The 22,607-nt window shown below is 42.8% G+C and overlaps 1 protein-coding gene across 1 annotated transcript in view; it reads right to left on the reverse strand.

Moving 5' to 3' along the window:
• The window catches only part of kcnq1.2 (potassium voltage-gated channel, KQT-like subfamily, member 1.2), a gene marked incomplete at both ends in the record, with an annotated part of 151,641 nt that overhangs the window by 42,834 nt on the left and 86,200 nt on the right, over nucleotides 1-22,607 (reverse strand). The window contains 4 exons of the mRNA XM_079163478.1: nucleotides 6,765-6,826; nucleotides 8,813-8,853; nucleotides 10,363-10,457; nucleotides 11,473-11,548. Of these exons, the coding sequence (XP_079019604.1) occupies nucleotides 6,765-6,826; nucleotides 8,813-8,853; nucleotides 10,363-10,457; nucleotides 11,473-11,548 (274 nt within the window). The remainder of the gene's footprint in view (nucleotides 1-6,764; nucleotides 6,827-8,812; nucleotides 8,854-10,362; nucleotides 10,458-11,472; nucleotides 11,549-22,607) is intronic.

A 22,607-nucleotide genomic window follows, 5' to 3' on the forward strand; every position in this document is an offset into this window, starting at 1 on the left:
ACAGACTCCTTCTTCATGAACTGCATGCTGACCTCTTCATAACCTTCTTAAATAAGCTTACACCTCCCTGCTGATAATGAACTGGTCCATGCAGGAGTATATTAGTGGTAAGGTCCAGCCCGAAAGTAGTGAGGGCATTTGGCCAAGACAATAAAATATATGTGCAGAAAATATATCCCAGGGCCCTGTGAAACTTGGGCAATTAAAATGGAAATGTACCATGGGTATTTACAGCCAACGAGCGAGCCCACAGTCGGTGCTACCAAGATGCAGAGAGAGAGAGAGAGAGTGAGAGAGAGAGAGAGAGGGGGAGAGAGCTGACGAGAGACAGTGGCAGTGCACAACATGATTTAGATGCTGTGAGTGAGATTGCAGAACCTATAATCCTGAAGGCACAGAACCAGACAGAAACGGAGGAAAGAAGAAAGGACAAGCTCAGTAGGCACAAAAAAACAAAACAGGGAGTGAGAGTGATAGAGAGAGACCCAACGGCAGAGAGAGAAAGAAAGCGAGAGAGGCTGCAAGATGGAGAGCAAGCAGCCAGACATGCAGGCAGACTGTCCGTCTCTGGTTTGTGGGAATGCGGTAAAGACACAGTAGTAGTAGGCAGGGTCCCGGCTCTGAAATTAGAGAGTGGCGCTAAGAGAAGGGAGCCAGAGCCAAAGGCCGTCTGGGAGCTGCCAGGGGCTGCATCCCCAGCGCACTGCCGAAACATGATTTACTGTTGGACTGCACTACAAACAGCACACCGCTCCTGGGTGCGCTATCTAACACACAGCAGCACACCACTTGTTGCATGCTATCGAGTTCACAACGCTGTAAAGATATCACATCAACGGTGGGAGGTGTCGACGTGAGAAAGAGCAGTTCGGCTTGGTGCAGCATACTGAGTCAAAGGGAAGGCTGCTGGAGCAGGAGGAAGGCCAACACTGGTGTGTTAAACGGGTACCAGCTAGAGCATGGAATACAATATTGGATGTTTGGAGGTTCATCAGACAGCTCAACGCAGCACAGCTGTGGAAAGGTTATCATGGTGACTGTCATTTTTTTCCATTACCTTGCAAGGTAAAGAGTAGAATTATGACGTTTTACCAGAACTTTGATACAGCACTATTGTCAGTCCAGACATGAAGTCATGCATTCTGTCCGTGAAATGTTTGTGAGCAAAATACTGAAAGCCTAGCAGCGCCAGGGGCCTGTTGTTCTGGAGAGGACAATGACCTCTGACCTCCCTGTAGCAGAGGGACAGTGAAAAGAAAATATCCATTTCAATTTGGATCAATTTGTCCACTGAGAACACAATGCAACACAAGCATACTTGCACAGATCTACATCTTTTATCCATTTACATTCAGTGGCAGTGCAAAGACGCCTGAGCAGGAAAGGATTCAGAGAACTAGATTTAATCAGGAAAGAAAAACAGGGGGAACTAGGTTGTTGTGTGCTGTAGCTATCGCAGGCCAAGTCCAGACATGCAGGGAGATTCTGTATGTGCTTGTCTGCAGCACGGGGCAGTCAGAGTTTGGCCGCTGCGGTGAAGCTGTGTTTTCCAGGATTTGTGTGTGTGTGTGTGTGTGTGTGTGTGTGTGTGTGTGTGTGTGTGTGTGCATGCGTTTCCTTTGCCAAGTTTCCTCTCTTTGTTTAGACCGGCCCGGTCAGTCCGGCTCCCCGCTGAGCACGCCGCGGCCAAATACACAGATATATCAAAACACAGCACAACAACAGACAGGGTGCTCTCAGGGCAGAGAGGTGCTGGGAAAAGGAGCAAAGGGGGAAAAAGAGACAGAGAGGTGTCCACGCTGGAAAACAGAGAACTAGAAAGACAGAGACTGCTGGACAAGCGGAGGTGGAATGGCGGCAGACGGGCAGGAAAAAAAAAAAAAAACAGACAGTGGGTCACTGTGACCGTCACTGTAATTACAGAGGGCCAGCTTTCAGAAGTATGCAGAAACGTGGAGGAATGAATAGAGCGACACCCATGACCCAGACAAAGGGAAGTAGTGCAAATGTACAGTGTGACCACTCCCACTGAGGTGCGACTCCATTGATCATCTGTAAGAGTTAAAAAGTTAAATAGGAATACTATTTAAATTTGAATAAATGTCCTAATGTTGTATTTTTTGCATCTTAAATTCCTTTTTTATACAGCAATCACATAATTCTGCTGTGTAGGATACAAAATTCCCACTTGAATTATCCAAAAGGATTGAGGATGCCTACTGTAGTGTGTACTTTAAATACATTCCTTTAAAATTAGATAGGCTGGGAAAAACAACCCTTCTCCTTAAAATTCAATTGGGCATGACATAAGAACAGTGGAAGCCTCATTGAACTCCCAAGTATCTTTCAAGTCCAAAGAATTTAGAAATCTCTTTAAAAACTTTTACATCTCTGTATGTGGTCGTTAACTTTTACAGAATTACTTGGTTTCAGTTAAGAATAAATAGTTCCTCTAGTCTTTGATTCCTGTGCATTTATTATGTCGTGATCGTAAAAATGTAAGATTTTTCAAGAGAAAATAACATCACTAGGCACTAAAAACTAAGGGATTGCAGTAATAGTTCCTATTGATGTGGGCTGTAACTTCTTCTGGGTGCCAATATCCACAATTGTGGAAAACACGATTGAATTCAATAGATTTATTGGTGCACAATCATTAATAGATTGGAGGCGTGAAATGCTGCTTCTCATGCAGAGAGCTGAGCTGAGAACCGAGACACTGCTGGTTGGACAACAGTGTGTGTGTGTGTGTGTGTGTGTGTGTGTGTGTGTGTGTGTGTGTGTATGCCTGGATAACCACTTGTATCTTTGTATATGGTCTAATGTATATATATTTATACATGAGCGTGTGTGTGTTTACCAGGCCCTCATCTCTAAAGCCCTCCACTGGGTCTGGATTGGACCAGTCTAAACACACACACACACACAAACACACACACACACACACACATTCATGCCCCCCTCAAAGCCGTGCTTTTAAAGACGAGGGGCCCTAAATGCCTTACAGATGGACTCCTAACAAACACAACACTCTGTCCCGGCCCTCAAGTATTTCCAGTATTTGGCCTTGCTGTAATTTACAGCATACTTACCTAATTGAGATGCTATTACGGTCAGGACATGCATTCTTCTGCGCACGCCTAGTGCTAATGCACATGATATAAGCGTGACATACATGGAACAGTATATCTGCCCTAATATAGCAGCGTGTAGGTAACCACAGAGTGAGCGTGATGTATGGTCCATGTAGTGTACTTAGAGCTACACAAATAATGATGTGTTGAGCCGAGACATGTCTGTGCAGGTCCGGAGGGCATTACAGGGTATTTTCCTCACTCGACACTGCTGACGGGTTTTACACGCACCAAACAACAATACAGCCTCCAAATACAACAGACTTATTTTTAAAAATATCTTTTACGTAATGTTAAGTCTGGATTAGTAACACAATCCGAATTCAGACATATACAGTTTCAGCGCAGACTTAATGAAATAAATTGAGAAACACTCTAAAAGAATTAGAAACCACATGTTAATTTGAACGTTAACGTTAAATAAAACTGTGGTGCTTTTTTAAATGGTATAGGTAAATGATCAAATATATTTTTTCAAAACTATCAACTAAGCATATCTCATATCTTAGGTTTTCAAAATTTTTATTCTGTATTTCAAATTTATAATTAAACATTTATAGGTTTTGTGTGGACCAATAGTTTTCCAACCTTGACAAAAAAATCCTACATAATAAAAGTCTCCTGCTTCACACACTAATGAAACAAAACAGCATCGGATGAAAAAACCTTGCTTTTCAGACAGATATTTAGAGGATATATGAAAGCATATTGTTGTAATTTCCATGCCCTTTCTGTCCATTGCCATGAGAAAAGAAATCCTGCTCCTATAAAACTGAGAGAGATTTACCACAAACAGTGGGCTGACTTCATCCTAAAGCATGCAGCGAGCTCCGCTCTGGAAAGGCCACGCTGAAGCCCAGAGACAGCGGCCACTGTTTGAGCTTGTCGTTTGGGTATTTTTCATCGAGCGTCTCTGACAGAGAGATAACACACTGTCACAGAGTGCCATCAATCTTCGTTTCCAAGTCGCTCCTGGAGAATTCAATCTTGAGTGTGTTGGGTGAGACACATTGGTGATTAATCGACTCTCTGCTCCTGTGTGTGTGAGTGTATGTGTGTGTAGACCTATACGTTGTCTTTGTCTTTGTGTGATAAATCACTGTCTAACCCTGTACAGCACACACAATGCCCGAGCCCCCTTCAGCCCACTGAAGATAGATTCATCTACAAGTGATGTGCTGACAAAAGCTTGACAAGAAAATTATTCTATCTTACTTTCTCAGCTGCAGCATAAAGCACAGTCAGAGTGGTAGATGTCTGGTGTTTTACAGGGGAAAGGGAATTTGTCAAAAAAAAGAGAAAAATTAGCTGGAGGCAGACCAAGAGTGAGTATTGAGAAAGGCATGGGAACACCAACACACACACACACACACACACACACACACACACACACACACACACACACACATTAGGGCACTGAGTTGATGAATAATTCCTCAGGGCTGTTGGGAAAGATCCTACGCAGAGGTGATTCAACTGTGACACCAGGGTTCTGCTTTGTGTGTGATTAGGTTTACTATTACGAGCAACATGCAAGATGTGACGCAACTCAGAAAACTACACAGCGTTATGAAATGCACTCAGTGGTGCGAGGCAAACAAAAGTTTTTCGCCGCTGGAGATCCTGTTGCAAACAAAACGCAGCTGACAACTGAACTCAAGGGCACGCTAAACATTTGAACTTGACTCATTGTTTCACAATAGAGTCTCCTGTAAACTTTCACTGAGCTTGAGCATTATGTTTGGATGAGGCATCGCGTTGCTGCTGAAACACAAGTGTCATGTTGCAACGCTGTTTCAAGAGTCAATGCATACTACACAATACATACAAACTTCCAAAAAAGTACATTTAAGTAGATTTAAGGGAAAATGGGCCAGGAGTGCGAAGGAGAAGCTGTGTTCAATTACAACCATGGGCATTTCAGTCAGGATTGCACTTTGAGTGTAATAATAAAATCCCCACATTCCAGAAACATAAAGCTGACAAGTTGAGTTTATCTAGACTGGACAATAACGTCTGTGCTACTGGAGGCGTATCTGGAAGAGGGCCAGGGGATGTACCAAGTAATAAGGGTCGGCAGGTTCATCCACCTGCTGCCTGAGGGGAAAAAGTAGGCCCCCGTTTCCCATTTAACAGGTGTGCTGGCCCATCAGAACAATCAAAACAAGAAATTCACACGAGCGAGAATGAGAGAGGGGAAGGAGGCGGATGTTGAGGCGAAGAAAATAGTAATGATGAAGGATGGGTGGTTCTGGGTGTCGCAAGTGGCTGTTGCTTACGCTTCTGTTTCACTTTGAGAGGAAGCTTGTTGCAGCAACGCACGCAAACGCAGTTCTGATTGGAGGAACGGTGATTGGTCCCACATTGTTTAGGAGGGTCAGCAGGATTCCGCTGTTTTGTTTCTCAATCCTCCACCTCTTGTTGGTATTTTGCCTTCGTGTCAAGGCAGGGTGGGGAGAGAGAGAAGAAGTGGAAGAGGGAAGAGACAGCGAGAAAGAGAGTCATAGGTATGGGAGGCACTTCTGAACGCAGGTTTATGTTTCCAATCAGGAGATTGCGATCACAACATGAAGCCCTGAGCAAATGGGCCGTAACTCAATCACGGAGGGAGGTCTTCAGGCTCGGAGAGTACATTGGTTCAAGATCATTACTCCTCTGTCCGTAACAAAGGGGGTTTGAGAACAGCAAACGCATGCAAACATTACAGAGCATCAGTGTTGATGAGCGCGCAGAAATGGGATGGTAAATGTGGCTATAGGATGCATTGTTCTATTGTATAGGGGTATGTTTTCAGTTACTCTAAGATGCGACAACAACTTGGACGATTGAGGTTTGTGACATCACCAGCGACATGAAAAAAAACACGCTTGAACACGCGACACAATTCCAAACTTTTCCAAATGCCACGAGGCAGACAGCAGATATAGCCACACGCTAACTCAAACAAACACATTTCATATCTTGATTTGCATTTCTTTTGCAGACAGGAAGGCGGGAGCACATTCACACACAACTGGTACATCCATCAGGGTTGGCGTCACGATGGCATCACGCTGTTCCTGTTCTCTCTGTGAGAGAGGACACGCCTAGTTACACCCGTCATAACACAGCTGTTATCTATTGGCTATGCCTCACTGTGTTAAGACTTTAGCCCCCCCTTAACGCTCCCAGTACTCCAATATTCACTTATGGAAACATAAACATCCAAGAATTGCCACCACCCAACGTACCGAGGATTACAGGAAATAAAGAAGGGCTGGGATGGAAAATCATCAAAATGACTCACAATGGCTCACAATGGGAGTCAGGATAATAATTACAAAAAATGAACATAAACGTAACTGCGGCATAAACACAGCACTAAACTAGATGCTGATAAGCTGGAGAGCAGAGACTGCAGGTGTGTTTTTATGACATTGGCGCACACTGACCGAGCCGAGCCAAAACAAGGTCATATCAAAAGATACCACCGCACGCTTTCATCTGATAACAGAGACTCTGGCACACAGTTATGCAGTTACACATGCGCACTTCTGCTTATCTGTCTTACCCACAGACAAACACACACACACACACACACACACAAACACACACACACACACACACACTGAGCAGCACAAGTGTGCTTACCTTATCTTCTAGCCTGATCAGTCGCGCTCCAATAGTCGGGTATTCTTTATCTTCTCCTTTTCCTGGTGAATGAATACAAATGGGCAGTCAAACATATACACACAAACAAACATTCAGTGTCAATATTAATTTGCCTTGATGGCAAAATTGTAGCCTGCTACTTAATTTCTTTTTTTTATTATCGAGCATAAAAACAGATGCATAATAGTACATTTGGTCACACTCGGATCACTTACCGCTCGCTCACGCACAAGTTACAAACATAACATTGTCATTTACAGTAGGAGCCCTGAAGGCTCATGATTCTTGGTGAAACCATCCATTCATTCATTTTGTGCCGCTTTTGTGGGTACGGGTCACAGTGGCAGTTTACGGCCCCCAACTGAAATGTAGACGCTAAATATATGTCAGAAAGAGTTATGTAGCCCTAAAAACACGACTTAACTCCATTATTGAGATCGAAGTGTGGGTAAACGTACTTTAGGCGGGTTAAGCCTCCACTTATCCCTGGATCTGCATTAGTAACACAGTATTTTCTCTGAATTTCTCTTCAGAAGTGTAAACTCTACAATGGGTATTTCACAGATGTGTGATTCAATGTGTGAGTACAGCCATTCATTTGTACTGATTGTGTATGAAATTTGTGTTTGAAATGTGTGTGGCGTAGACTTGGAGAGTTTGCAAAATTGGAAGGGCCCCGTTTTTTTAATCCTGTTCCTTGTCCAACTGGCCTACTGGTTATCTGGTGACCAGGGTCAGCCACGAGACGTTCACTGAGCTACTGGGAACTGGACCGAAGGAAAATGGGGTAAAGAAGGGAAGGCTGGTAGTGGTGGTTGTGTGGGGAACGGCAATAAAAGCTACAAAGATTCAAACATTTCATATTAGCCACCATTCAATAATAGTAATAAAGTGTGAATTCAATCTATAAAATATAATAATACTCAACTTCATAAACTTCATAAAGGTCCAGATAAACATAATGAATTGCCACTTTATTCTTTTTTCTAATTTCTTGTTAGGAAGGGGGATTTTTTTGTATAGTTTTGCCCGAACCAATCAGGTAGCGAGTGACGTATTTGTCCCGCTGACATCATTTTCAGTTAACATGAAAGCGTTATTGGTTTTTTTACACACTGATCAAAGAAATATGTCTATTAAGATCTGGTATGTTTCTCATTTGATTTCATTCATTTGATTTCATTCATGCTGGTCACCTTTTTCTCTGTAGCTATTTTTCTCTAATGTAGCCAGGTTGCTTGGGAGCTATGGGAAGATATTTTCTTCATATTCTTAATCCCGCCTACAAAGCTCCAATTGGTCAATTATTTTCTCTAACCAGGGAAAATTGCCATCAACAAGCATGACTGAGATTTAGGCTGTGATTCAGAGGTCTGAAATCAGGCTATTGATAAAGTCTAATCCACTAGAATTTCCACTGTTAAGTCAGTTGTAGTTTATAACAAGACCCACATTATGCTTGCTGATGCAACAAATCATTTCTTCATGATTAATGAATACTTATGAATTAAACTGAATGTAAATGTCAACAGAACACAATACAATCAAACATCACTGATTTGAATATATTAAGTTATGAGTCTGTGAATATCAAACAACCCATTCTTTTATTCTTCAACGTGTCACTAACAAATGGACAAATGATATGATCTAATAAAATAACTAAGCTAAATAATTAGAAGATACTAAATGATTCATTCCTAATTAATTTCTTTCTTCAAGCAACATTTGCAAACTAATGTATAGGCTACACCCACATAGACATGCAAACACACGTAAGCCTGCTATATACCCACATGCACAGTGAAACAAATTCAAATATTTACAAATATGAAAACAGACATGTAAACACGCCCACATAAAAACATATATATATGTGAACACACACACACACACATCAGGGACCGCTCTTTCTCTCATATTTAGTCTGGCAGAGCTTGTGTATGTGTGGGATATAAACACAGGGATGGAGTGACGAGTGATGGCTGTCTATCAGATGTAGACTGTTGTGTTTTCTGTGTATTTACCTGGAAGAAACATTCCTGGCTTCCCCAGTGTGCCGTCGAGCCTGGGGAAAAAGACAGAAGTAATTAAACTGGGGAAGGTGAAAACACTGGCCGGATACTGTGGAGATTCAGTTGAGTAAACAGCACTTTATTCCAGGTCATGAACAAAACATTCAAATAATATAAGCCAATTTATGGAGCCAATAAAATTAAACAAATGGCGTCATCTTGAACGGTATTTACTGCTTACCCACATGCACGTTTTAAAGGGATGAATACATGAATGTTCTTATTGAGCTGTCAGGCTTTCAAAATAAACAATTAGACTCGCAAGAGGTTTGCACATGTGGACTGTTAGTCATCTAAAAATGTACTGAAGCAGTTCAACATGCACTGCAAAGCATTGTCTTCTTTTCATCATCTCACATTAAGGAATATCACAGCAATCACATGTCTTTAGCTGTCTTTCCTTTATGTTGGTGACACATTTTATGCAAAGTGTTCGATGCCTTATTGTGATGTTTTTGAAGTCAGATGTGGCGAGTGCTGCGGTCGTTTTCTCTGGATTTTCTGTTAAATGTTAACGTTTGGTATTTTTGGTATTCTTTTTTTAGGGTTGCAAAAAAAGACGATAAACAATAAATCAGTAGCTTAGAATTTTAGGAGAGACATTGTAGAATTTACTAGAATTGTGATTATAAAAGACTCTTGGCTCTTTGATTCTTTGTATTGAAGCTTTACATCATTGCAGTTAATTTTAAATTGTAATAAATAATCAAGGAATCCCTCTTTTCTTGATATACCGACAAACTGTGATGCCCTGCTGGTTTCAGAATTTCACAGGGCATTACCATGTCAGCTGAATTACTGCAAAAAGGTGTTAAGAGGGTCCAAGGGGCGTACATACATGAGTTTGACCGATTTATTACCCAAGCCATGTCCTTCATGGGTGAGTCAAAATCACGTAAAAATGCAGAGAAAATTCGCAGGAAAAGTAGTGAAGACTGGACCTCATGAAAGCTCAACAAAGCACAACAATTTGTAACAACTCTAGATGAGTCTAAAGACTATGGCGCTGTCCCATTCAGTCCGATGAGCAGTCAGAACAATAACAAAGTGTACTGCAATTTCTAAAAGCTGTATCGAGACATTTGTAATGGAGTCATCTCTCTTCCTGTCTTGTTGTCTTCATGACCCAGTGTATATGTACCTGGAGGTCTCCCGTAGTGTTGACTGGATATTCAGTTTTTCTGTTGCTTTTCTTTTCTGGGTTTGCGTGTTTTTGACTTTGCATCGTTTCTGTATTTACAGAGTGTTCGCTGTTAATGTATTAGTTTTGGCTTGCAGCATTTGAATCACATTTCCCTAATTGTTTTGGATTTTCATGTGTGAATTGGCATTGTTTCTGAAGCTGCAGCATATTTATCCAAATTAAAATGTGTCGGGCCATTGTAGCGCCGTTAGGTAATCAACCGTTAGGTAATCAACATAATGATGGCAAGAATGTAAAAAAACAAGTTAGAAAAAGAAAGCGAGGAAGAAAGAGCACGAAACAAGGTCAAGGTCACCACCTTCTCTGCAGTTCCTTGATGCGGACCATCATGTTGAGGTGACCCTGGGAATATTGCTCCATCACGTCTCGCACATCATAGGGCTTCCGTGCTTGCTGTGGATCACACACACACACACACACACACACATACACACACACACACGGAGGGAGACAAAAGCCATTGTCAACCATAGCCGCTGTTGCTTGGTCCCCGAAAACATCCCCAACCCCCTTGGGTGCAAAGGGTTCATTGTTAACTCATTGTGTGTGTGTGTGTGTGTGTGTGTGTGTGTGTGTGTGTGTGTGTGTGTGCGTGCACTCACAAGTGCATGGTCATGTAGAAAGCAATCGTGTTAAGGTCCTTTCACAGCTTTGTTTAGTGTGACGTGGATACAAGCAGCATCAGAAAGAACCCAGTGAACTCTTTAGGGTATCCTTGGTATACACAGAGTATAGCCTCATGCAGCAGCTGAAGTCACTTAGGGCCATAATTGAAAACATATAGACCACTTGGAAACGGTAAGAATATAGGAACCATTCGACAATAACATGTAGCATGAAAATGATGGGCAAAGTATCTCAAACATGATAAGGTTTTGTTTTTTAACTGAAATACTCTACAAAATGTTTGAACCTAATTCTGCTGCCTTTAGTGCTGCATGAGGCAATGACCTGCTGTGTGTGTGTGTGTGTGTGTGTGTGTGTGTGTGTGTGTGTGTGTGTGTGTGTGTGTGTGTTTCTGCAAGTGTGTGTTTTGGTGAGTGCAGTACAGTAAGTGAATTCCTACTGTAGCCCAAGAGACAGGTTAGTAGACTTCCCTTGATACTTCGCCTGAACTGAAGTGAGCACAAAGACGACATGCAGGTGCAAGTTTCAGGCATTCACACACAAACACACATGTACACACGCACACACAGCGCTGCAGCTGACATATGCCCCTTGGGGCTCCCCCTGTTCATCCTGTATAACCGCAAAAACACTACACACACACACTACACACACAAACACACACACACACACTTATCACACAGCCTCTCTCACTCTCAATGTGTCTCTCTCTGCATCTTCCCCCTCTTTTGTTCTCCTTAACTCTGTTAAATTTCTCTCCACTGGATCTACTTTTGCTTACCTGAAATTTCTTCCTGGCCACAAAGTACTGCATTCTGCGGAGGACCTTTACAGCCGACCTCTGGGCATGGGACAACCTGTGAGAGAGAGGGAGACTGAGTTAGTCTCAAGGTAAAACGGTGATGGTCAGCCTTGGTCTATAGATGATTCCTTGTCGTAAAAAGTGGCTTGCTTTTGACAAGCTAAATTTGGCTACATTCAAGAATCAATGGACAATGTGTTTACCATGCAAGAGCAAAACATGTGGCCCTGACAGGAGAGCACACACACACATATAGAGAAACAGGTATGCATTCATGTACACAAAAAAAAACGAAACAGAAGGAAACCAAACTCAGTTTGCATGAAGAGGAGTCCCAAAACACACGTCCCTCGACTCAAAGCAGCACATCTGTGTCAACACAAATGAAAACCCACTGGTATGGAGCTAAACACTGAAACAGAAACCACTGGAAGCAAACAACACACACAAACTCATACTTGCATACCATAGTGACTGTATGGCATGCACTTGTGTTTGTTTTTTCAAGGAGGCTCTCTGTGTGCTGTGCACTGATGCTTAAGTGATTTATTTGTCAGAAAAAAAGGAAACATGTCCTTGAATATTTGACGGCAGCGTGTTTGGACGATGTGTGCTTTGAGTTAAAATAGATAATGCGAAAACACGGAGCCAAAATGTGTTGAGTGACTGGATTTCAGTGGTTCGCGTGATTGAAATCACACAAATAGTTTGCAGGCACATATGGACACACAGAGCCCAGCAGTTAGGATTGTCAAATTCATACTTTTCAATTGTATTTTCAAGGGCACGGAGGAAACTCCAAAGACATCATACATTTATGACAACAAGTATTTGTCGTAAAGGTTTTATTTACAGGATTCGGGTCATTAATATATCAGCAAACCACTTCTTGCTAAGCAAAGATTTAGTGGAGTGTTATCTACCTGAGCAGAAAATGAAGTCACTCTCTATGTGTGTCGTAATCCCAGCTTCTCTGTGCTTTATTTACATAGCTAGGCCGACTGGCTAGCTAATGGCTACCACCCTTAGCATCCACCCTCGTGTTTCCCTCCAGGTAAACACTGTTAGTTCTGTCAGCACTGTAGCTTGCGCTGTTCGCCGTCGGCTCTGCTGTTCGCCATGTTGAGAACCTTGTGGAGGCAATAGATATGCTCTGACTTCCATATTGAGCACCTTTTAACATACTTTTCAATCTGGACGCCTCAAAAAAAGGGAGAATTTAAAACCAAAGCGGACTTTCGAAGACTGTTTCCTGCATTCTGGTGAATTCTAGTACACTTTCCACGTTCCACTTTACTTCTAATTCTCAGGTAAAATACAAAAGAAGGCGAATTCACCCCTCTTGAGTAATTCTCTAACATCAGCTTTTTATGAATTAATTTACTCATTCATTCATTGTTTGAGTGCTTTTCAATGTGTCAGTGGCTGCCAGCAAAGAACATTTGGTTTAGTAATGTTGTTGTCTGGATGGAAACAGTAGGGCGTATACACGCTGCGTAGTGACAGAAACAGGTTGTGAAAACAAAAAGGAAAAAAAGTTTTATGAATTGGAAATAATACGGGAGGACTGTGACCCTGGGAGGACATTGGGAGAGGGGAAATCACAGGAAACATTGGGAGGGTTGGCAAGTATGCCTTTAAACAATAAATACTAGTGAGTATTTTTTATATACCAACATATGCTTCATTGAAATCCGCATGTCAAATAACCCCACTTGTTGTCCCCATCCCAAAGTTGAGTAGCTCTGACTTAAGGTGTGTACAATGAATGTAAAAAAGATTCTTTACTCATTTACTCTTGATGAATAAATCATGAACGTTGATTTCATTGTTTTTGTTAATCATTTAGAACCTCCCTGCACTATCCGGATTGCTCTGAAGTCCAACCCATGATGGCTAAAAATTAAAATGAAAACATATAGTAAAAACAGTTCCTGTCTGCTGGGTGAGCGGGACTTGCTCCCGTTTGTTAGTGCCCGTCTCTCTCTCTGTCTCTCTTCTATTTCATGTACAGTATGTCTCAGACACAGGTGACCATTCCGTCATCTGTTGGTATCAAAGTTACACTGGTAAGCCGCGGGACAGTGTGTGCAGGAGTAGCGTATCTGCTCAGAGCGGTGGATTAACAGCAAACTGACATCACCATATTCCTGCTGGAGAGACTCAGAGGAAGATGGCAGAAATGAAAGAGGGAATGTAAAAAAATAACAAACAATGGTCGGTACTGCATTGTCACTTCTACATACTTGTCTGGAGCATGTGTACGTCATGCAATGGGATGATTGTGTGTTAAGTGCTCTTACTTTGAGCGTAACTGCAGCTAGAGATAAGTTCTTCTCCACTCAAACGGCCCTCAAAACAGAAAATGAATGGCTGTGCTTTTGTTTGTGGGAGAAATGAACTTCTCTCTCAAACTACGTCCCAATCAAAAGGCGACACACCCACGTGCACAAACACACACACACACACCCTTGTCACACAAAAAAACACACAGACCACCCTCCCCCTCCCAGAACAAGGGTCTTTGTGGAGTCAACAAGTTGCTCTGAGGTCTTAATTAGGCAGAGGGATAACAAAAGGACTTAACAGACAATGCGTTTACATGGGACCATAAAACATGAGCATCAAAGGCTGTCGGGCTGCTGTCTTTTTTCCTGCCCTCCACGCAAGGCCTGCCCAAGCTATAGGAGGAAATGCACACAAACAATACCAAACATAAAGAGCATGAGGCCCTATTTCGGGAAAAAAAGAAAAGTCTGCCCCCCACCTCCTTGCTCTCTACCGTCGATCAGGATAAGGATGTGTTGGGGGGGGGGGGGGGGGGGGGGGGGGGGGGGGCAGGTTCTGTCTCTTTTCTGTGTGACTCGGAGGTTCGAGCATAATTGGGAAAGAAAACACATGTAGGAAACAAAAAACATGTGCGGTTTTGATCGTTGTACAACTGTACCCCGCTCCCTCCTTGCCCTCCTCCCGTTTCCTGCGTTTGACACAAATGCGCACACATGTTCATTGGGTAAGTGCGATAAAAGAATAACACGGAGGGTTTCTGTCCAACACCCCCCCCCCCCCCCCCCCCCCTACTCCATTCAACATTTGGCACAAAGAAACTGGAGGAATGTAATTTCTGCATCTCTCTCTTTGCTGATGCTGCCCTTCAAACACTTGCTGGCTCTGACTCTGCCTCCCCCTCTCTCTTTTCTCCGACACACAGTGTATCCTGGGGACTCCTCTTGAGTCAGCAAAGCTCAGATCTCGCCCACGACGTCGTCTACACATTTTCCATTGTCCTGCGCTCTATGATTAATTCTCCATTGGGTAGGCTGGCTACCTCCTGGCTCTTCTCAACAGACTCGCTATTCTTCATTAGGTCATCTGTAGAAGTCATGTAAAAGCCGTAGCTGCTGGAGTCATGAACTGGCCTTGTCCCTTTCTTGAAAAGCTGTGACAGATTTAGCCCCGTGGCCCCCCCCTGGACTCTTCTCTCTTAATAAGTTTTCTCTTTTTTCATTTTCCGATGGTCACTTTGGAGATCCCGGAGTTGTCAATGGCAACTCTCCCGCATCCCCCACCCCCCCGGGCTCTTTATTTGGCAGGGGACCGTCAAATATCCTGTGCTTCCATGGTGCGCTGCAATAACCTTGGAGTCAGTCAGGAGAGAGCAGCCTTAGACATCAATGTGCTACGGTCTGGGCCCAGCAAGACTGCTGGTCTCTGTGTGCGTGTGTGTGTGTGTGTGTGTGTGTGTGTGTGTGAGAGAGATAAGCTTTATGACTGGTGCTTTGGTCCATCAAAGAGATGTGCTCCTCTGTTCTCCTCAAAAACAGACATCCCTTTATCATATCTTGGGAGGATAAGATGACTACATTCTTTCAGGAATGTTTGATCTAAAAGTGATGGCATGCCAGAGGGTGCCGTGGTAAGAATTATAAGTGAGAGACACCATATCATCACAGCCAAGTTCCTTCATTCAATGAGGGTTTGAAATGAATGGGCTTCTGAGCAAGAAATTCTCCCATGTGGAAAAAAAAAGTGTTCTTCTCGTGGGAAATCAAACCAGCTCTGAGAGTGGTTTGCATCCGTAACTTCATGTTTCTCAGGCCACCTCCTCACAAGCTTATTGCTTGTGAACATGCTGTGTTCACACTTTGAGGTTGTTGTCGTTCATCGGTAAACAGCAGCTTCTATTTCCTTGTGGTCGGCAGACATCAAAAGTGCACATCACCGTGTGTTTCCACCCAGATGAACTCACAATTCTTTTTTTCGTTATAACATATATTTATGATTCTGCTAGCAGACAAATGAAAAGAATAGTTGTTCGACCAAAGCTCAGAAATGGCTCCTGTTAACCAGGACAACAGTCATTTCTGTGCTGCTGCACTGAGACTTACAAATCATTGCAACATTGTCACTCCTACTGTCTTTCCCTCTGCCATTCTCACAGTCTCTCTCACCCAGTCACCCTCAGCTTTTCTGTCTCTGACAGTGTTTTTCTCTGACTTTGTCTTTGACACAAGGCTCAACCTCCCTCCACGCAGCAAGACGCAGCTCGTTAAGTGATACAACCGTTTCCCTCCTCCCCGTGCCTGCTCCAGTTGTTTTTGTGCCGCTTCCTCCAGATCAATGGACACTGATCAAGACTTGCTGGAGACAATAGCAGCAACCACATCAAAGCCCAGTGCCCATTAAGAGCTGATGACAAAGAGAGAACAGAGAGAGCCAGCTATATTTGATGTGTGTGGCCAAAGATACTGTAGATTCTCTAACAGCCTCAACTTCTGCATTTCTATCACAAAAACACTGTGAAACTACTCTGTAAAAGGACATGTTTTTTTTTATACATGTAGGAATACAGCAAGCAAATACAGAGCTTCAATCTCTTTCATGCGTTCTTGTCAGTGTAGCCCACAATGCCTTTTGTTTGTGACTTCAACATACTATGTCGAAAGGAATTTTGTGGTGGTATATATACTTAGATTTTTACCATCGGATACATTGCTTGTCCAAAGCAGCCTTATATAGTGTGATCTCATACACACATGGTGTCGCCACATACCTCCAAAGGTACATGTGAATTAAAGTCTCGAAGCCTGTGAAAGAAACCCACCAATGAAATGGTTGACATCCCGGTGACCTCAGGAAAAAGCCCCGCCCCCGTTTAGCGTTAATGACGCCAAGTCTCACAACCTGTCATTATTTGAGAAGAACAGAGACAGACACCGCGCTCTTTCCCACCACACGGAGAGAAGATTGGAGAGGAGCACACTTCTAACAAGTAGACTAATGACTGGTGAACTCTTCGTGACACGACTGTAACTGCCGAATTAACTAAAGATTTGGACGAGGAAGTTTCCAGTTAGACAGGCGAGCGAAATGAAAAACTGCAGCCGTGGGAAAAAAAAGCTTTTTTGCCAGGGTATGAAAACCACAAGGAGCTACGATAGTGATCTGTAAAATACAGACAAAAAAAGTCGAATTGAAGGAATTTTAAGGATAAAGTTGCCAAGGATTCTTACATAAACTATAGACACTGGTTCCCTGTATATTGTAATGTACTTTACATATTCATTTTGATTAACACATTAGCAATTCTTTCCACCAACAAACCGGGAGCAGTCAAAAAAAGAATTCGGGACAGTCCCCACAGATATGACCACTAATTCAGGTTCTGAGGGTTTAGTCCCAGGCTTAAGGTGTAGCCTTAAGAGGAGGACGTGGCTCTTACTATTCTTCAAAGTGAGCCAAATTACAGAGCTGGAGATTTGGGGTTAATGACCCCCTCTTTTGTGCCAGTCCTTCGTTTAGTCTAAGTGTTTAGCCTAAGGTGTGTCAGTAATTTGCGAATGCATGTTTGTGGGTGTATCAGGGTCAGACTTTTCTTTTCAGAGGGCATTTTTACCATTAAATCTGTTTTTTTTTTTTCTAGGCCGTACTGAAATGTCTCAACAACTTTTATCTAGCACCGTCATCATATAGAATGTTATATCTTCCTTTTGTTAATCTCCAACAGTTTGGTTTGAATACAACGAACATTACAGCATCACAGAGCTGTTAGCGTAGCGATAGACAGTCTGTCTTAAGGGGCAGTCCAAAACATCTGCACCCACAGTGGGATCCACCACTGTCCTATTTCTCAGCATCAACACCTCCGCTCTCCTGAAAAGCAGCAATATTGGCACAGTCTCTCCCTGGATCGGCATATTCCAGCTACTGCACCTTAACTTATTTTCTCATAATTATGGTTTGACTATGTTTTGCTGACACAGTAGTATATGTTTTCCTGTTGCTCTTAACAGTGCCAACATGTTCTAGTCTTTCAAGCTGTGTCCCACACAAATCAAAGACAGTCGAGAGGCCTAATATCTGAAACAATAGGAGCATTACTTGCCCCTCATTTTTCCCTTTTCTACGCATTTGTAATGCAAAAGTGTATGAGAGTGTCCCTGCTTGCACACAACCGTTTGTAAATCTGTATTCAAAGCTTAGCTTATTGGAGAGTAGTAAGCCTTGCAAGGGACCACACACACAAATCCACATGCACCAGCATCTAGTGTGAATGGAGGCAAGCAGTCACATATATAGACATACGTACATACCCGTGCATGGATATCCAACACTTACAATTCCTCCCTGTTTAGACCAACATTCTTGAGGTCTATGCGTGTGGGTATGCACATGCACGTTATGAAGACAGGAGGGCGATTGGGTTTCTCCTTTGGGGGGCGAGGGGATGAGGGAGGATTTATAATTCATGGCCTAATAGGATTTGTTGCTGTTTAGCAGGATTAGGCATGTTTGAGAAAGAATCTATTTATTGCTGCCAGTCGGGGGGTCCCCTCGCCCCCCCGAGGTTTTTGGAGCTTGGTAGTGGTGAGGTGAGGTCGGAGGGGGGGTTTGCACACACTGGACCCTTGCAATTTTTTCCCCCACTCATTTTCCGGGATAACCCCTTGCACTGAGGCCCCTGAGCACCCAAGCCAACCAGCCCACCCCCTCCTCTCAACTCTTAGAACCGCTACAGCCACCATCTTTGGATTCAATTGGCTGTTTCTCTTTCATAGAGCTCCGGTAATCCAAGCACATGAGCCCAGTGGTTGGTCATGCCAACACACATGGCTGTTCATGTGTGTTTTTTGTGTGCCTTTTCCAGGGATAATTAGAACCACCACGACCTCGGGGGAGGAAGGGCCTGCTGGAGGTGGCGGTCACAGACCTGCTCACATTGGCCACTGGCTTTGAACCCAGCAGGAGGACAGAGAAGAAGAAGCGACGAGAGAGCGAGGACGGAGAGAAGGGGAGAAAGATCGAGAAAGGAAGAGATGAAGGGTGACCTGTGGGCCTTCTTAGCTAAGGGGCTTTCATAAGCCAATGGGTTTGGATTATAAAACTCTGCTCCTTCTCAAAAGAGCATTATTCTTTCATTCATGTGTGGTTGGGGCTACTGCGGGGGGGGCTGACTGACATTAAAGACTACTGTTTAATTAGGCCTTTCTACGGTGGTCAGTCATTTTGTTCTTGCTTTAAGCTATGGGAGGCCTGGTTGGCCTCCATAATGGCCAATGGTGATTGTGCTATGTCTGTTTGTGTACATGATAAATAGAGAAGAGGTAGAGGGAAGATGTGCAAAGACATGATTTCAATTACTGAAAACATATTGCTTTTCATTCTCAAGAGTCCTAGAAAGAGAGTCATCATGCTGACAGGGAGCACTTACAGTACTTCTTCACTGCAATCCGGACGCTTAGGGGGCCACCTCTCCAAGCCCGGTAGAGGCCATGAGTCCCCTTAACTAAACAAGCATTCACCATATAGACCAGGCTCACACAAATGATCACTGTGGGATAACCACTGTTTTGAGTCCCTTTGTCGGGAGAGGAGAAGGGAGGAGGGGAGATGATTTGAGATGAGGGATATGGCTGACGTGTGTGGCCAAACAACGATGCAAGCTTCTTTCAAAAAAGTGGAAAGGAAATGTATGGAACCATTTGGCTTGTAAAATCAGTTTATCTCTAATTTAGTTTAGTTTTCACTTGTTTGCTCATTGATAAAAGACAAGCTATTGAAAATAGACAAAGAAAATAACAAGTAAACCAGTAAATACTTAACGCCCACCCACTTCTCTCCATACTCGCTCAAATTGTAGTCTCAGAGTGCGAGAAAGAATGAGAGAGATGGAGAGCGAGCTGAAGTGGTGGAGGGAGTGGTAACAGCAGTAAGTCGTAGTGGAGAGGAGGGATTTATGGCAGCAGATGAGGCTGAGAAGTTCTTTGCAGACTTGCTTTAACAGCTTCCGTTCCTGGTCCACCATACAATTAGCACGCCGCCTCTGTCTCTAGGTCTGTCCCTGCCTGGACGGTAATTAAACCAGCAGTCCAAACACGCAAGCAGACAGATAGGCAGGCAGAGAGACAAGAAAGCTAACTCTCCACTATTGATTTATTAAGTCTTGAGACCTAAGACCTGGACTCAAGTCAGGCTTACTTCACAGAAATGAGGACTTGAAACCTCAGAAAAGTCACAAAATCATTCCATACAGACACGTCTTAAATTTAGATTTTAGCTAAGTACAGAGCGGCGGCCGTGAGCTAGCCTGACTTCATTCGCTGTTCACGACGCCATAACTCTACTATATCTTACACTGCAAATAGTTGTTGGCTGCTATATTAATGCTCTGAATATCGTATAGAGAACCTTTAACACACCTTGAAAAACGTTTAGATACCACATGATTTAACGGTCAGCATTCAGAGATCTGAAAGACTTCCAACTGACCTGCGATTTGCTCATGAAGACTTGCTTTGAGACTTGCTTTGACAGGATTCAAGATTTGACTTCTGTGGTTTGAGGATTAACTTGCACTTGCCCCAAAAGACTGCTCAAATCATGACCATTCTCCAACCTGATTTGCCTCCCTTTGGATTGCGAGAGGGAACTACTGTATAGAGGGGAACATGATTCAGAAAAGAGGCGGGTCTCAGAGCCGCATCAGTTATTCCAAAGTGAAATTATGAACCACTGAGCCAACACACTTTACACTGGTATACTTACTTAACACAGCACGAAATTCATATTTTAGGTGTATCCTCATTTGTTAAAATGTTTAAATTTGCTCTTTCTTTGTCTCAATCGGCCATCCAAAGCAGCTGCTTCGGCTGTTTTTTTGTTATAATCCATACATGTTAATAGTTTCATTCTACGTGCTATTTTATGTTTCTGCTGTTGAAAGCAAAGACCATGTTGTAAATTTAAATGTGTGGTCTTTAGAAGTGTTTGCTTTTGCCATTTGTTGTAACAGTGGCAGCTAATTCCCCAAACGGATTTTTGGAGTTCCCTCATATCTACACAAAAAGAGAGAGACGTTTGTCCTTTCTCTTTCTTTCTTCTTTGAATAGTTACATTAACGTAATCCGGTCAAACAGTCAAGAGTCAATTCTAAATCCTGGTGGGATAAGCTGAGCACAGGTTGGTGTCGTGTAACTGGAACAAATGACAGTTCGTATCAGTTCTTGTTCATGATCATAGAGAAGGAGTGAACAAAATGAGGAACATTGTTACATTTAGAAGGCTGACTGCAGGCTATGATCCCACCTCTCAGTGTGTGTGTGTAAGCAGTCCAGGTCAGGAACTGCTTCTTGCTTGCTGCTATAGTGGGATCAGATGACTGTACACAGAGAGTTCACAGGCCCAGGAGGAGGTGAAAGAGGATCAGGGGGCTCCGGGGGTGCAGCACGGTCTATGATTGGTCAAATTGACCCTCCTAACGCTCTCTGGTGAGATGAGATGTGAGAGGGGAGTGTGTCGGGATGAAGTATGGGCCTGTATCACTGCTCTTAAGCTCCTCTCAAAATTATACGCTTTGTTTTTTTTGCAACAGCACTATTTTGAGTGCTATTGGACAGCTGTTTCAACAACAATTGAACACTGGTTGAGGCCTTTGGGCCGTATTGATGTTTAAAATGTGAGTTTACAATAAAAACCTGTCCATGTATTTCAGTACTTTGAGTCAGTGTGTTTCATTTATTAAGTGTCAAGTATCAAGATATTTTTGACCTCGATATGAATATTGCGACATTATAGGGTTGACCATTGGTGCTTTTAAAAAATATGTACATAATGAGATTTTTGATAAATAATCCTCAGTTATGTGGATATAATGACAATGTGGGTAAAGCCAAATAATAGAACAGCTAGAACAGTCTGGTAAAGTCAGAAGATTACATCACTTTACAGTAATGCAGCCTATAAAACACAACAATTATGCCATATTACAATATCCAAAATCTAAGACAATATCTAGCATGTTTGAATCTCTTTGAGTGACATTTGAGTTGTTTTTTTAAAAGTTCTACACCAGTGAGCAGCCGGACCTGCTGATCTCCAGATTGCGCTCCAAAAGACATGACATCTAATTTGAGTGGGAGAACAAACAATAGCCAGAACATTTTGGACAAAGTTGAAAAACAGGAGCGACTGCCAAGCTTCAAAACAGAACACAGGGAACTGAATGTCCAGTTTATAAGGCCAGGCGATAAAACAGAACTCCAAATCAAAACAAAACGTTGAAGAATATATATGCTGTGGTGGAATAATAACTTAACGTAATATAATATGTCAAAACAATCCTGCAGATTTAAGGAATCATACAAACTCTGGGATAGTTAATTGAGTCTTAGCTCGGAGCCAAATGTTAGCACACAAACATGAGACAGACAAATGCAGACTGATGTAATACGACTATGATATAACAACACTGACCTAATAACGACTGCAAGCCATGGTATGAAATATGACTTCCAACCCTACTCCACACTGACAGACAGGAAAAACAGACGTGCTGGCTCAGCGCCCGGAGCATTAAATGACTGAATTCAGAGGCATTCATTTGTCATGATAGTAAAATAACTTCAGATCAGTTGATATCTGTCATGCTTCACCTAACATCGGCATGGTACAACACTGTGTCAGATATGTTAACATCAGATAGAAACATTTAGAAACATTTAGAAACAGAAAATAAGAAAAATCGAAATGAAGATGAGGAAGTGTGGGATTCATCTCGTTTTCAAAGAGCTCGGTTATGAGGGCGGTTATCTGAAAAGAGGCGCTGGGAACGAGGG

Source organism: Pholis gunnellus (genome assembly GCF_910591455.1).
Source record: "Pholis gunnellus genome assembly, chromosome: 7".
NCBI classification, from domain to species: Eukaryota; Metazoa; Chordata; class Actinopteri; order Perciformes; family Pholidae; genus Pholis; species Pholis gunnellus.